Source organism: Loxodonta africana, chromosome 19 (genome assembly GCF_030014295.1).
Source record: "Loxodonta africana isolate mLoxAfr1 chromosome 19, mLoxAfr1.hap2, whole genome shotgun sequence".
NCBI classification, from domain to species: domain Eukaryota; kingdom Metazoa; phylum Chordata; class Mammalia; order Proboscidea; family Elephantidae; genus Loxodonta; species Loxodonta africana.
In genome coordinates this window covers 61774814-61790074 of record NC_087360.1, presented here as the reverse complement: position 1 = coordinate 61790074, position 15261 = coordinate 61774814, and the positions used below count along the sequence as shown (strand labels likewise).

General features: G+C 34.6%; 1 protein-coding gene across 1 annotated transcript in view; it reads left to right on the top strand.

The window, feature by feature from the left end:
- ADAM9 (ADAM metallopeptidase domain 9) overlaps positions 1–15261 on the top strand; it is a 125268-nt gene that overhangs the window by 78746 nt on the left and 31261 nt on the right. Inside the window, exons 13-16 of the mRNA XM_003412518.4 lie at positions 1313–1405; positions 2338–2533; positions 9403–9508; positions 14970–15153. Of these exons, the coding sequence (XP_003412566.1) occupies positions 1313–1405; positions 2338–2533; positions 9403–9508; positions 14970–15153 (579 nt within the window). The remainder of the gene's footprint in view (positions 1–1312; positions 1406–2337; positions 2534–9402; positions 9509–14969; positions 15154–15261) is intronic.

Here is a 15261-nt window from a genome sequence, read left to right as displayed (position 1 = left end):
GTGCTGAGATTTTTTTAAAAGCGTGTGAGTAACGTTATTAAAAACTTTTTCTGACTGTGGAAAATAGTCATAAGATTTTCTTTGCTGAGTTAGCATGATGGATTACAGTTATTGAAATTTGCCTCACCAGCTAATATTGCATCCTTGGTGAGAACAGAAATATGTATTCATTCTTGTTATTGCCAGATGTGATTTATGCTTATTATCAGGAATAAGTTGGCCTTCATTTCTCTTTTCTTGTACTGTCTTGTCTTATTTATGCTAGCCACATAAAATGAACTGGGAAGTGATCTGTTCTTTTAGTTCTTGAGAACGGTTTGTATAAGATGGAAAAAATAATTTTTTTTGGTATGTTAAGTAAATTATGTGATCCTAGAGTTTTTTTAATGGGAGGATTGTTGACTACCAATACAGTTTCTTTGATTTTTTTTGACTCTTTAGTTTTCCTGTTTTCTTTTGAGCCAACGTTAATGCCATTTTCCTAGGAATTTGCCTGTTTTAGTTAAATTTTCAAATAACTTATTATCTTTACAATAGTTACGGCATCTGTACTGAGACCCTTTCCTTCATTCCTGATATTGGTTATTTGTATCTTTTAAATTTTTAACATTTACTAATTTTACCAGAGATTTGCCAGTTTTATTAATTTTGAAGAATCAACTTTTTACTTCATTGATTTTTTTTCTCTATTGTATGTTTTCCATGTCATTTGTTTCTGTACCTATTTTTCTTTTATGTACTTGTTTTGATTTTTTTTTTAAGTTTTAATTTTGTTACTTTTGATTTGTATTGTTTGATTTAATTTGCTTTTGATTTTTCTAACTTTTGGAGATGGATTCTTGGCTTATTACTATTCGGGCTTTCTTATTTCTTGATGTATGCGTTGAGGCTATAAATTGCTTTGTAATTGCATTAGCCATATCGAACAAATTTTGATACGTAGAATTTTTATTATTTTTCATTTGAAATGTTTTCTATTATTCATTAGCTTCTTTATTGCTCCATTGGTTATATCTAAGTATATTTGTTAATTTCCGAATATATAGGGTTTTCTATATTTTAAGTTGATTTCTAGCTCAATTCCTTTGGTAAACAAACATACTCTGTCTTTTAAAATATGTTGAGACCTAAGTAGTTGTAGCGAAAAGAGTCATTGTTAAATCCAGTGGGATAGCTGTTGATTTTATCTGAAGAGTATCTGCTACAGCCAGGTTAGAAAGAAGTGGATTTTAGGTCTAAAATAAGAATGTTTTTTAATTAATATTGATGTCAACAACTTGTTTCTTTATTGACAGTCATTTTCTGTTCATAGGAATGTGAGTCGGACCCTTGTTGTGAAGCAAGCACTTGTAAGCTCCGATCAGGTGCTCAATGTGCATATGGTGACTGTTGTAAAAACTGTTTGGTAAGGGATTCCTCCTTCCCAGTAGGAGTAAAAAATGGAAAAAAGAAAGAATGCATATACCAGAATTTGTTTTCTGAGAGATATGAGAGCAATTTTTATTATATGATTATGAGAAAAATTTAATGTCATGTGTTTGCGATTTGCAACGTTTTTCTATGACAAATGGTCTATTGAGATTTTTTCTATGTGGAAACATGTTATATCTGAATATATATATATATATATGCTCATTATGTATAATTCATGCAAAAGCAAGTATAAAAAACAGAAAGTAAAAGATACCCTATGTGGAAAGAGCGTGTGTGTGTGTGTATGTGTATGAGTGGATACGCGTTTTTATTTTCTGCCTTTGTCAATAGGATACTATGAGCTTTTTCCCATTCATGTAGTTTTATATGATTACATTATGGCTATACCATAATTTCTACCCAGTCAATTAATGATGGACATTTAGACTGCCTCTAGTTTTTGTTTATGAGTGGAATTTTTCAGGCAGAATATTCATATTAAAATTTTTGATAATGCATTTTATATACCTTCTACAAATATGTCCGTCTATTTTTTTTTTTTTTTTATACTTCTACCAACAGTATAATCAAATGCATATTTCCTCATGCCAGCATTGGTTGCTAGCAAGTTTTATAATCCTAGTTGGTTTGATAGGTGTCTTTCAGTCTTGTATTTTTACTTAATTTGCATTGTTTTTGGTTATCAATGAGGGTTTTTTTTTTTAAGGTTTTCTTTCATATTTCATGACTTTTATAAATTGCCTATGGCCTTTGTTCATTTTTCTATTGGGTTATTTAACCTTTTGTTGTTTTTAGAATGCTTTGTAGATGTAAATTATAAATACTTTGGTTTTAAATTTGATTAATTTATTGAAATTGTTATGATAAAAAAAATCCTGTTTAATTTGAAATTTATTACCCTAGTTCCTTCCAGGAGGTACTTTATGCCGGGGAAGAAGCAATGAATGTGATGTTCCAGAGTACTGCAATGGTTCCTCTCAGCTCTGTCAGCCAGATGTTTTCATTCAGAATGGCCACCCTTGCCAGAATAACAAAGCCTATTGTTACAATGGCATGTGCCAGTATTATGATGCTCAGTGTCAAGTCATCTTTGGCTCAAGTAAGAGAATTCGTATTTATAATTTATTGCTTTGATTTTATTTATTTCTTGCACTAGTTTTTTAAGTAAAGAAAGTAAAACGTCATTGATAAAGTTGAAGTACTCTTGTTTCTCCTCTCCTATCACCTCTCCCTTCTTCCTTCTCCAGAGGCAGCCACGGTCATAAACTTGGCATGTATTCTTCCAGTTGATGTTTTCTGCTTTTACTGTTTGTTTATCATCTCTCAATCCTATACATAAACACTGTATATAAAGTGTCATTTTATAGCCTTAATAAATCCACATAAATAGTATAGGGTTGTACGTGTGAGTCTGCTATTTGCATTGTTCACTCAAAATGCTTTGGAGATTCATCTATATTGATTCATTTAGATGTAGTTTATTAGAGTATTCCATTAGATAAATGGACCATGATTTGGTTATCCACTTACTTACTGACACTAATTGGGATGTTTTTGATTGCTTTTCTAATTTTTCTTTTTAAAGTTTTCATTTTTACCAAAGTTATATATACATGTAGATTAAAAAGCCCAATTCTTGTGTAAGGTTTACTGTGAGAAAATAAAGTATCCTTGTACCCAACATCCTCATCCCTTGAGATAACCACTTCTAGTGTTTTTAGCTGATTATTTTGTTACTTTCTCTGGGTCTTTAGATAATGTCTTGATAATGCTACTTCTTGATTTTTCTGTTAAAAAAAAACCCATTGCCGTGGAGTAGATTCTGACTCATAGTGACACTATAGGACATACTAAGCTAAAACCAAACCCATTGCCCTTGAGTTGATTCCAACCCAAAACGACCCTATATGACAGAGTAGAATTGCCCCGTAGGGTTTCCAAGGAGCAGCTGATGTATTTGAACTGCCAACCTTTTGGTTAGCAGCTTTTGCTCTTAACCACTATGTCTCAGGGTTCCCATTAACTATTAATTTCTCACTGTAGAAGTTAAGAATTTAGTTTTTTTTCCTTCTCTCCCCTCAATCCACGTCAACTTCTGTCATACCTGGGTTCATCTTCCGTCCTCCATTGTCCTAATATGGATTAATTGTAATTTTAGTTAGACTATTTTTAATATAATGGCTCCCTTAATACTACTGACCCCTGAGGTGTGTAGTGAGTTACAGTTGCCTTTTTCTTTTCCCTGGAGCTAGTAATTGTCTCTTTTGTTTCTATGTTTCCTTTCTTCTCTAAGTACCCACTACTAATTGAACTGCAGATTGTTCACCAGTGGTCTAGCCTTGACCTAGGATGATTAGAAGCATCAGGTATTAATTTCATCTCTCTGAAGCAATCTGCCCTGGAGGCCCCTTATCCTCTTCAGTCTTGATTGGTTGCCCTCTCTTTGCTTCCACATGCTCTCTAGACTCAGATTTTATCTTGAGATCTCCTTTCATCATAATTCTGAGGTCACTTTGTCTCCTTCGTGTTTGAATCTCCTATTTGCTATTCCCACATCTCCCTGTTGGTTTATTTCCACTTTTACGTGGAGCTCTTTCTTTAGTAGTTTCTCTAGAAAGGGTGTAGAAGTGGTAAATTTTTTTGATCCTGCAAGTCTGAAAATATTTTTATTTTGCCTAGACACTTGATTGGTAGTTTGGCTGGCTTGGAAATTATTTTGTCTTCAGTTTTGAAGGTGTTGGTTTATTGTCTTCTGGCTTCCAGAGTTGCTGTTGAGAAATCTGAAGCCATTCTGATTCTTGTCTGTGGGCTTTTTTCTTCCTGTCTCTGGAAAAGCTTGAAGGATCATCTCTTCAAGATGGTGTACCTTGATGTGGTCTATTTTTATCCATTGTGCTGTGTATGTGGTGGCTGCTTTGAGTCTGGGAACTCATGTCTTTCATTCTAGAAATGTTTCCTCTTCATATTTTTAATGGTTTCTTTTCCTGGATACTTATTATTTAGAAATTGGACTTCCTAGATTTTAAAAATCTTTTGTTTCTTGTTTTCCATCTCCTTTGTCTTTTGACCCTATCTTCTGGGCAATTTCTTCAACTTTTTATCTTCTAATTCTTTTATTCAGGCATCAGAGTTTTAGTTTCCATGAATTCTTCTGTGTTCTCTGAGTGTTTTCATACTTCTTTTTAAGAAATAATATTCTGTCTTTGTTTCATGAGAAACATCTGCTGTCATGTTTCTCAGTATATGAATGACAAGTTTTCTTCTCCCTGCATAGTCTCTGTTTCTTCCAAGTTACCTTTTTATGTTGGCTTCGATTTTTGTCTTTCAAATTTGGAGTTTTTGTCAGATGTCTGATAGTCCTTGGTCCAAGAGAGAGGGCTAAAGAACAGATGGGTAGCTCCTGGATGAAGCATGTTATTGTAAACTTTCCTATAAAGTGATAATGGCTGCGTTTTTTAGTTGGGGAAATGCCAAAATGCACATCTTTAGTTTTTTTCCTCTTGGGCTTGTCAGATTCCCTGTGAAGACCTTATCTTTCCAGCCTGGAGGATGAAGTCCTTGCTGCCAGCATTCTAGGAGTAGAGGAGGGAATAAGGCTGGGAATCTCAGCACTGGGTAGGCAAATGTTCCATTAATCATGTTTTTACTGCAGTTTCTCTGCTTTTAACTTTGTCTGCTATCTCTGAGTCCTGAAACACTGTGTTTTATTCCCTCTAGTCTAAAGTCTTTTGCCAGGGTAGAGAAGAGACAGTCGTCTGGCTGGGTCATCTAGACATCTGGCTGCTTCTTAAACAGATTTTAAACTGTTCCTCTTTGTTTTAGCTATCTGTCTGCCATTAATTCTCTATCTAGCAGCTTCTGATACTACCACTTTCTTATCTATGGGGAATTCTATGATGTAAATAACTTTAATTTTAGCTTTCTTCACTACCAGCCTAGGATTCAGCTTTCTCAGGTATACTGTCGTTTATTCCTTAACCATCTGCTTTTCAGCTTCTAAAAATTTATGCTGTTTTCTCTCCTATCTTACCTGTCTTGTGGATTTATGAATTAAAAGAATCATTTTCTTTTACCAAGTGGGATTTCAGGAGGCAGGGAAAATAAATTCACGTGTTTAAACCCCTTACCTGAAGTCTACTGATAGCTATGATTTTCAGCTATATAGTCAGTTAATTCAGGGTTACAGGTCTAGTTTTCATTCCTTTGAACTTTTCAACTTGTGGAATATGAGAATATAAGTCTTTCACTTGCTTGTGCATTTTCAAATTCCTTGTTCTTCGTAAAAAACACTAAATAAATATTTGTGGAAAAAAGAAGGAATTTGAGAAGAATGTACAAAAGAAGGTGTTAGCATTTATTATCAAATTCGGGCTTTAAAACAACCTTGCAAGAGGCTTAGGTTCAGAGAGATAAATGGTATATGCCCAAGGTCCCTAAGCCCTGGGCATGGTGAGCAAATGAAGACTTACTGCTCTAGAGACATCATTAAAAGAAAATTCTATTGATGTATTCGCTGAAATAGAAATAGTACATGTGTTTAAAAATATTAAATATAGACAGATAAGCAAAAAGTAGAAAATAACTATTGCCTATATTCTCAAGATCCTGGATTAGTAAACACAGTAAAATTTGATGAATATTTTTCAGATTTTTAAAAATGCATATATGAGTATATGTATAATATACAGAAATGGATTGTACTATAATACTGCTTCAAAAACTATTTTTTCAAAATTGACAAGTTGTGAATATTTTTCCATGTCATTAGGTATTTTTCTACAACATTGTATTAATGATGTGCAATAGTTTATTTATCCAATCAACAGTGCTGGTGGTGAATATCTATATTAGTTTAGTCTTTGCCCCCACTGATTTTTTTTCTCCAGGATAAATTACCAGAAGTGAAATTGCTGTATTAAAGACTATGTTCTTTAAAGGATTTTGAGGCATTTCCAGATAATTTCCAGAAATATTATACCATTTTATAGTTTCACAAGCTGTGCATGAGTGTGTTCATTTGCTTAACTATTTCCAGCACTTGGTGTTCTCATTTTTTTTTTTTTAAGCTCTGTTAATATAACATATTTTTTGTTATTTTTAATATGCATCTTAATTACTGGTGTGTTTTAGTAGGTTTTTTTCATATTCATATTGGCCATTTGTATTTTTGTATATATGTTTTGACTTTTTCATTTTTCTACGGAGATATTTATTCCTTATTGCTATTTTAGAAGTTTTTTTTTTAAAGATATTAACCGTTTTTCATATATTGCAAACATTGTTTCTTGTTTTGCCCTTTGTCTTTTAATTTGGTTATGTTGTTTTCTTGACATAATTTAAAAATTTCTCCTTTAATTTATCTTTTCATTTATGGTTTCTTCCTTTGGTGTCATGCTTAGAAATTCCTTCTCCTTACTCAAAGTATATAATTGGTTTTCTAGTATTCTTATGGTTTTAATTTTGCATATTTAAGTCTTAATTCTTCTGGGATTTATGGAACGATTCTGTTTTTCTACCAATTTGAAATAACACTTTTACCAACATACCAAAACATTGGATCTATCTCTGGGGTTTCTTTTCTGTTCTACTAGTCTGCTGGAAGAAGACAACATACTTAAGATTCCTTTTATAAAATTATTTGATGGGAAATTCTGGTTTTTACTGTAGGCTATAGAGTTCATGATACCAGAACTTCAGTGTATCTAGAGCAGATGCTGCCCTTCAGGGAATGAGAAAAGATGAGGCAAGAGAGACTATTTCAGAAATTTGGACCCTATTCTCCAGGTTGCTAACCTTAACCTTTGGGTGTGGATTCCAGGTTAAGATTTTCTGCTCTAGGTAGTGGGGAAACACTGAAGGATCTTAAGAGTGGCAGACATGATTAGATTTGTTTGGGGGATGTCTGTAACATTGTGGAGAATAGTTTTGGGGGAGTAGAAAAGTATCAAGTAGCTGCTATGTAGTAGTTGTAGTAAGAAATGGTGGGGAGTTTACACCACATGGTAGCACGTTTAGTCAATGTTTTTTTACATATGGGGGCTAGCAGTGTTCCAACAGTGAAAGACTACATTGTGTTACATGGTTGTGTTTCCTTTGTCAGCTTTAGACCACTGCAGCTGCTCAGGGAAAAGGTTGTAATTCTGTAGAAATAGATTGCTTTGACTTATACTTGGCAGTGCTTATTTATGTGAAAACCCTACTGGAATCATATTTTCCCATCTTTTTCTCTCTTTGTTTTGAGTCAGTAGGAATAGTAACAACAACAACATTTTCAACTGAATGAAATGTGTGAGTGCCATATGTTTGCTCAGGGTTGTCTTTAATAAAAAAAAAAAAAAAAAATTTTTTTTTTTTTTTAATAGAGGGGAGAAAATAGAGAGTTAATAATAGCTTTTCTGTTTCTCTTTAAAGGGCCACTGGAAACTATATTTATTACCTATTAGGGTGTGGGACACTCAGTAGGTGATTAATACATATTAAATTAAGGAAAGAAGGAAATAAGAACCAAATCCTCACTTACCTTCTTCTGTTTTTATTTATTTTTCTTTTAGTTAAGAATACCAGTGACTTGTATAGTGCTGGATTTCTCTGAAGTCAGAGTTGTTGATTTTGACCAGACTTCTGCTGTCTCTACTTTCTGTTGTACTCCTCATTTTAAAGGGATGGGGGCTGTGGAGAGAAGACTAAGAAATAAGTGGGTCAGCTTGTTGGGATAGGGTGGTGGACTTCTGTTAACTTCTGATATATTTTGCAGAAATAGGTTATTCCATACTAAAAAGCAAGTACTGATTTTAATGAAGTAAATTTAATGTTTTTAGTGGAGTAAATACTGTTATTTAGAAAGATACTACCGTCATACCCATAAACCCATTGCTGTTGAGTCAATTCTGACTCATAGTGACCCTACAAGACAGAGTAGAACTGCCCCATGTGGTTTCCAAGGAGCGCCTGGTGGAATCAAACTGCCGACCTTTTGGTTAGCAGCCATAGCTCTTAACCACTACACCACTAGCGTTTCCACTACTGTCATAGAGGATTGCAAAAAAATCTAGGACTAAAGGAACCAGAATTGTTTTTTTCTTTGTATATTATCTGGGATTTCTATAATTATTTCTGTTCTGTAGAAGGGGCCATGCTTTGCAGGGTTACATCTATCCTGTACAGGTATTCTGAATTCATTTCTCATATTACTTGATCCGCAGCCTCTTTTTTGTTCCAATTCTTTTCACCCTCTATCCGTCTTTTCTTTTTAATTAAACAGCATAGCACTAGATATGTAAGATAGGCAAGACCATTTCCTTTATTAAAGAGGAAGTATTGGCATTTTGCTTTAAAAATACGTCCAAATAAAATATTTTTAGGAATGTATAGAGTCCCTGGGTGGTGCAAATGGTTAATGTGCTTGGTTGCTAACTGAAAGTTTGGAAGTTTGGGGTCATCCAGAGGCCTGGTGAAAAAATTAGCCGTTGAAAAGCCTGTGGAGCACAGTTCTGCTCTGACACACGCATGAGGTTGCCATGGTTTGGAGTCAACTTGATGGCAACTGGTCTCGCTTTTTTTTTTTTTTTTAAATAATTAATTGGAAAAATTCAATATTAAATGATAGAGATATAAAAGTATAGGAAAGCAAGAATGGGTTAATGTTGTCATCTGTCATGACTGTCAACCCTCTAATTAATAGGAACACCTAAGCTAAGCGTCCATATATAAAAATTAAAAAACAATAACAGCTGGTTTGTTTTCATCAGCCCTTCCCAGCCTGATCTAACCAGTAGAACAGTAGGCGTGTATTTGAGAGCAATGAGAATGAATATGCTGAAAATGGTACCATACTGCACACGGTTTTTAACTCATTTATAATTTCATCTGTTTAATGGCATTTATGTTAGGGCCTGAGTGTTTGAGTGCAGGCCAGGGCACACTTTTATTTCTGAATTAAATTGCCTCTTTTTTCTCTTGATGTTACAGAAGCCAAGGCTGCCCCAAGAGATTGTTTCATTGATGTGAACTCTAAAGGTGACAGATTTGGCAATTGTGGTTTCTCTGGCAATGAATACAAGAAGTGTGCCACTGGGTAAGTGGAAGTGAGGTTGTGAAGGAATGGGAAAGATTTTAAGACCAGTCATGTCCAGGATTTTTTATAACTCTTTGTAACTGTGACTTTCTCCACCTTAAATACCTATCTTTTCAAACTTACAATTTGGTAACACAAAATTTCAGAGAGATTCTGGTGTTAGGAACAGAAGTGGTAAAATAATTCCTCTTTCTTCTAAAGCTGTCTATAATCTAGTCATTTTTAAAATCTTGCTTTGTTTATACTTGATCTACAATAAGAACCCCAACCAAATACCCTTTTCCTCTTTTACTTTCACTAAAACATTATTAAAATTTCCTGCAAAATTAGTTCTGGACTTCATTATTTTCTTCAGGCTTTACATAATTTTAAAGTGATGAATGAAAACTTTTTTTGTTTACATAAGTAACATTTGCTTATTGTAAAAAATTAGTAATATTAAAAAAGTTTTAAATGAGCGAAAAGTCATCATAATCTAAATCCATGTATATTCACTATTTTGTTATCTTTCCTCCCTTCTTTTGTTTCTGTGCAGAACATGTACATACGCACTGCCACTTTACATAATTGGGTTTTTTCTGTAATACTGTGCATTTTCCCTGCGCTCTCAGCCTCTTACTCCACACCACACCAGTTAGGCTAAAGCACCTGTAGTGAGACTGCTTGCAAAGAGTAATAGCAACAGTGACCTCCCTGTCATTAAATCCAGCAGATATTGTTAGGTCTTCATCTTACTGGACTTTAAGTAGCATTGAACTATGTTGGTTTCTTTCTTGAAGAAACCTCTTCCTTGGACTTGATGCTCCTTTGATGTGGTTTTTTTTTGGGGGGAGGCTCCCTTTTCTCTACCCAGCCATTAATTGCTGGAGTTTTTCAAGGCTCAGGCCTAATCTCTCCTTTCTCTTTACTCTATGTTCTGTCCGCATATGATTTTATGCTCTTCTGTGGCTTCATCTGCCGTTTCTGTGAGATGTTTCAGCCATACTGGCCTCCACGTGGCCTTCTGCCATGGGGCCTCTGCACATGCTGTTCCTTCTGCCAGATGTGCTCCTCTCTCCCGTCTTAGCCTAGTTACTCTGTTCATCCTCTAGATCTCAGTTCAGGTACCACTTCTCGAAGGAAGACTTCCTCAACTTCCTTGACAAGGTCAAATGCCTCTCTGCTGAGTGTTCCTAATGTTGTGAACTTCTTTTTCATAGAGTGATATGTTATATTGTCATTGTTGTTTGATTCAAAATATCTTCTAGTTTAAAATGTGATTTCTGCATTGATTCATGGATTATTAAAAGTGAATTTATTCATTTCCAAATATTTGGGTATATTCTGGTTACCTTTTTGTTTTTGACTTCAAGTTTAATTCCATTGAGGTTAGAGAACCTACTCTGTATGATTTCACTTCTTTGAAAGTTTTTGTGAGGTGCATTATTATGCTGCCTGTGGCTTATTTTGGTTATTGTTCTACGTGCAACTGAAAAAAGGCATATTTTATAGCTGTTGGCTGTGTTATTCTACAAATGTCAAGTTAATTCGTAGTCTTATTGAAATCTTTTATATCTTCTGTGTTTTTTTTTTTTTGATGTTTCTCAATCCTGACAAAGACGTGTTAAAATCTCTAGATATGGTTTTGAATTTGTCTATTTCACCTTTTAATCCTTATTAGTTTTTGCTCTCTATGTTTTGCATTTATGTTATTAGGTGCATACTTATTTAGGATTGTTATGTCTTCCAGATAAATTGACCCTCTTACTGTTACAAAATGTTTTGTGGCATTTGTCACAGCTTTGTTTATGTCATGTTATGTAAATGCTTGGTTATTGCCTTTCTCACTAAACTGTAAGCTCCAGCTTAGCATTTTATCTTCAGTACCTACCATCATATCTGGCAAATAATAAGTAATTGTTAAATATTTGTTGAGTGGATGAATGAAGGAATATATGATATACTTAATGGGCAGAGAGTTAATACAACTGATTGAATGAACTGACCTAAAATCTAGTGATAAATGGTTTAATGCAGAGTTGGACGGAGCTTGTAGACATGCCTTGTCCTTGTCTTTGGCCTTGTCTTATTCCCATATTTTAATGAAAATTTATGAACTGCATTTATCACATTTATAAATTACTGGATAGCTGATTCAAAAACATTTTATAATAGTAATACAAGGACTTCGCTCCACCGCCCATCCTCTTAGGCGGTCACGTTGGAGCATCTGGGCTCGCCGCCCATATAAATGGATTACGAGGCCAGAAGCTAGCTGAACAGATGTTTCAGAGAATTATTCTTTTTTCTGCAGTAGTTGGCCTTATCTATGGGTATGTGGCTGAACAGTTTGGATGAACTGTCCGTATAGTTGTGGCTGGATTTGCTTTTTTGCATTTGCTGATACTTCTTCCTTGGCCCATTTATTGCTGGCACCCCCTGAACTGGTCACCTGTTCAAGATTCGGGAACAAAAGACAAGAATCTAGGGGATAGAAAAATTAGTAGTTGTGCTAAGAAGAATTGATTGGGGTTTTTGTGGTTCAACTTTACTACAGCACCTGCTTTTGTCTGGCGTGAAATGAGCTAAATTGCTTTCCTGCCCAAATCATGAGTTCAAAACCACCTATGTTCTTATGACACAGCTGTGTATAGATTGAGTTCTCTTTATATTTCATTTCTAACCCAGTTGGGTTTTGATTTATAAATATTTTAGCCCTTCTCTTTATGATCTTACTCTGAAATGAAGAACAGAAAACACAAGTCTGCAGTTTTTTTCAGGTCGCCATAAATATGAAGAATGAATGCCTCATAAATGATACTACAGTTTAACTATCAAAGTTTTATAATTCATCAAGTAAACTGTTTAATGATCTCAATTAAAACTCACAGCACCCCCTGCCCCCGCTGCCAAAAAAAAAAGAAAAAGAAAATTATAAAATTTAGAGTTAAACTCCTAGGGTTTGAATGCTTGTTAAACCCCTTATACAACCCAAACCCAGTGCACATCTCTTAAACCCTGGCAAGTTAACTTACTTACATACGTTATTTTTCTCCTTTGTAAAATAGGGATGATAACAGTACCTATTTCTAAGTGTTGTTTTAAAGAATGGATGGGTTGATACGTTAGTACTAATTACAGTGTCTGGCTTATTGTAGTACCCTTCATCATCATTGTCATCATCATCATCACTATCTTTATTATCATCCTCCTCCTCATAGAAAATGTGTAAAATGTAGAAAAGTCTAAAGAAAGTAATCACACATGGTCCTACTATCCAGAGATACTCCCTTAAATTTTTGTTGTACTTCTTCTCATGTGTATATGCGTACATAAACATATCTACGCTTTATATGTATGTAAACATGCGTATATATGTATGTGCAGTGAGTCAGGTCTGCATAAACAAAAAATGCATAATATGATTTATACTGTTTTATAAATTGATGTATTCACTTTCATTATTTTAAGAACATTTTGGGGAATGCACCAAGCTTCATTTAACTATTTCTTTGTATTAGAAATTTAGATTGTTTCTATTAATTTTATGTTTTAACCAAGGCTGTGATAAACCCAGCTGAAGTATTTCTTTCTCTAGTTGTTTCCTTAACAGATTTATTTATCTGGGTCAACGGATATGGATGGTTTAAGGCTTTCATAGATACTTGCAAATCGACCTTCAAAACGTTAAACTCATTTTATGTTCCCATTGCATCCTCACCAACACAGGGTATTATCTGAGTTTGAAAGTCTTTTCCAATTTGTTATATTAAATTGGTATTTTGTTTTTGTCTTAGATGAATTTTTGAATAATTGTATAAATTTTTGTGGGGGTTTAAAAAAGTCTTTAAAAGGATACAGAGAAAACGTGGCTTCCACTCCAGTCTTCTTTTTCTTGTTCCTACCCTAATCCCCAGGTAACTATTTCTTTTAGCTTCTTGTGTGTCCTTCCAGCAGTTCTTTACGCAAATATGTATAATCTTCTCCCCCACCCTAGTCTCATCCCTGTTGTGCAGATTACATACACCATTCTGCATCTTGTATTGTTCCCTTTCGCTGAAAGGAATATCTTCTTCCTCAGTGTGATCTATTTAAACTTTTTAAATGAAAAATTTCAAAATACAGAGGAGTAGAAAGAATAGTATAACGAACACCTATTTACCGTGGAGTAAAAACGTATTTGCTTTTCTGTATTTTGGTGAACCATTTCTAATTAACTTATACAAACCAAAAACCAAACCCCCTGCCACTGAGTCGATTCTGACTCATAGTGACCCTACAGGACAGAGTAGAACTGCCCCATTGGATTTCCAAGGAGTGGCTGGTGGATTTGAACTGCTGACCTTTTGGTTAGCAGCCTGAGCCCTTAAGCACTGAGTCACCAGGGCTCCAAATAACTTATAGGCATTATAATACTTTACTCCTAAATTCCTCAGTTTATGACTCCAACAAATAAGGCTATGCACAATATTATTACCACACCTAACAAAATTAACAATTTCCTAATATCATCTAAATACCCGATCAGTATTAAAATTTCCCTAAATGCCCTCAGATTGTCTTTCAGAGCTGGCTTTTTTCTTACATCAGGACTTAATCAAGGATCACACAAGGCTATCTGGTTGTCATGTCAGTTAAATCACTTTTAATCTAAAACATTATTATTTCACTTTATTATTTTCTTTTCAATGACATTGATCTGTGGGAATGACTGAGCCAGTGGTCTAGAATGGTCCATGCTCTGGATTTCTTTGATAGTTTCCTCTCAATGTTGCTTGTGTATCAAACAATATTTTCTTTAAATCAGAAGTTGAATCCAAAGTCAATTATATTCGGATTAAATATTTTTGACAAGAAAATGTCATAAGTAGTATATTATGTTAGGAAGCAGATAATGCCATGTTGTCTTGTTATTAGTGATACTAAGTGGTGATGACCGGATCTTGTTATTGAAAAGCTATGCTCTCCCCGTTACAGCTATCAGTGATGAATTTGTACCTTATGAGTACCCAGTTCCCCACCAACCTTTACCTCATGGTTTAGCATGCATTGATAATCCTTGCCTGAGGCAATTACTTTATTTAATGTTATCATACATTTCTTTTATTAATACAACAGTGACATCTCTTCTTAGCTTTGTTGGCTGTTTGCATTTCTTATTTTGTGTGGGTCTTTGCCAATTTTTTTCTGTTGAAGTGGTTATCCTTTCAAACCAAACCTGTTGCAGTCCAGTCAGTTCCAACTCATAGCGATCCTATAAGACAGAGTAGAAGAGTATAACTGCCCCAAAGTTTTCCAAGGAGCTGCTGGGGGATTTCAACCGCCAACCTTTTGGTTAGCAGCAGAGCTCTTAACCACTGCACCCCCAGGGCATACGTATGCATATATATGTGTGTATGTGTATATATGTATATGTGTTGGTTGTTTGTATGTATATACACTGGATACATTTTATGTTTGCATTATCTTTCCATCTTTATAGGAATGCTTTGTGTGGAAAGCTTCAGTGTGAGAATGTACAAGGCATGTCTGTATTTGGAGTTGTGCCTGCTATTATTCAGACCCACCACAGAGGCACTACATGTTGGGGTGTGGATTTCCAACTGGGATCCGATGTTCCAGACCCTGGGATGGTGAATGAAGGCACACAATGTGATGTTGGAAAGGTAATCAAAATCTTTTCTATGTGAAAAGCAAATATTTGTTTTAATCTTTATACAAACTCAGGGACTGGTCTTTTCTGTTTGTAAAAGAAATCCATATTTATTATAGAG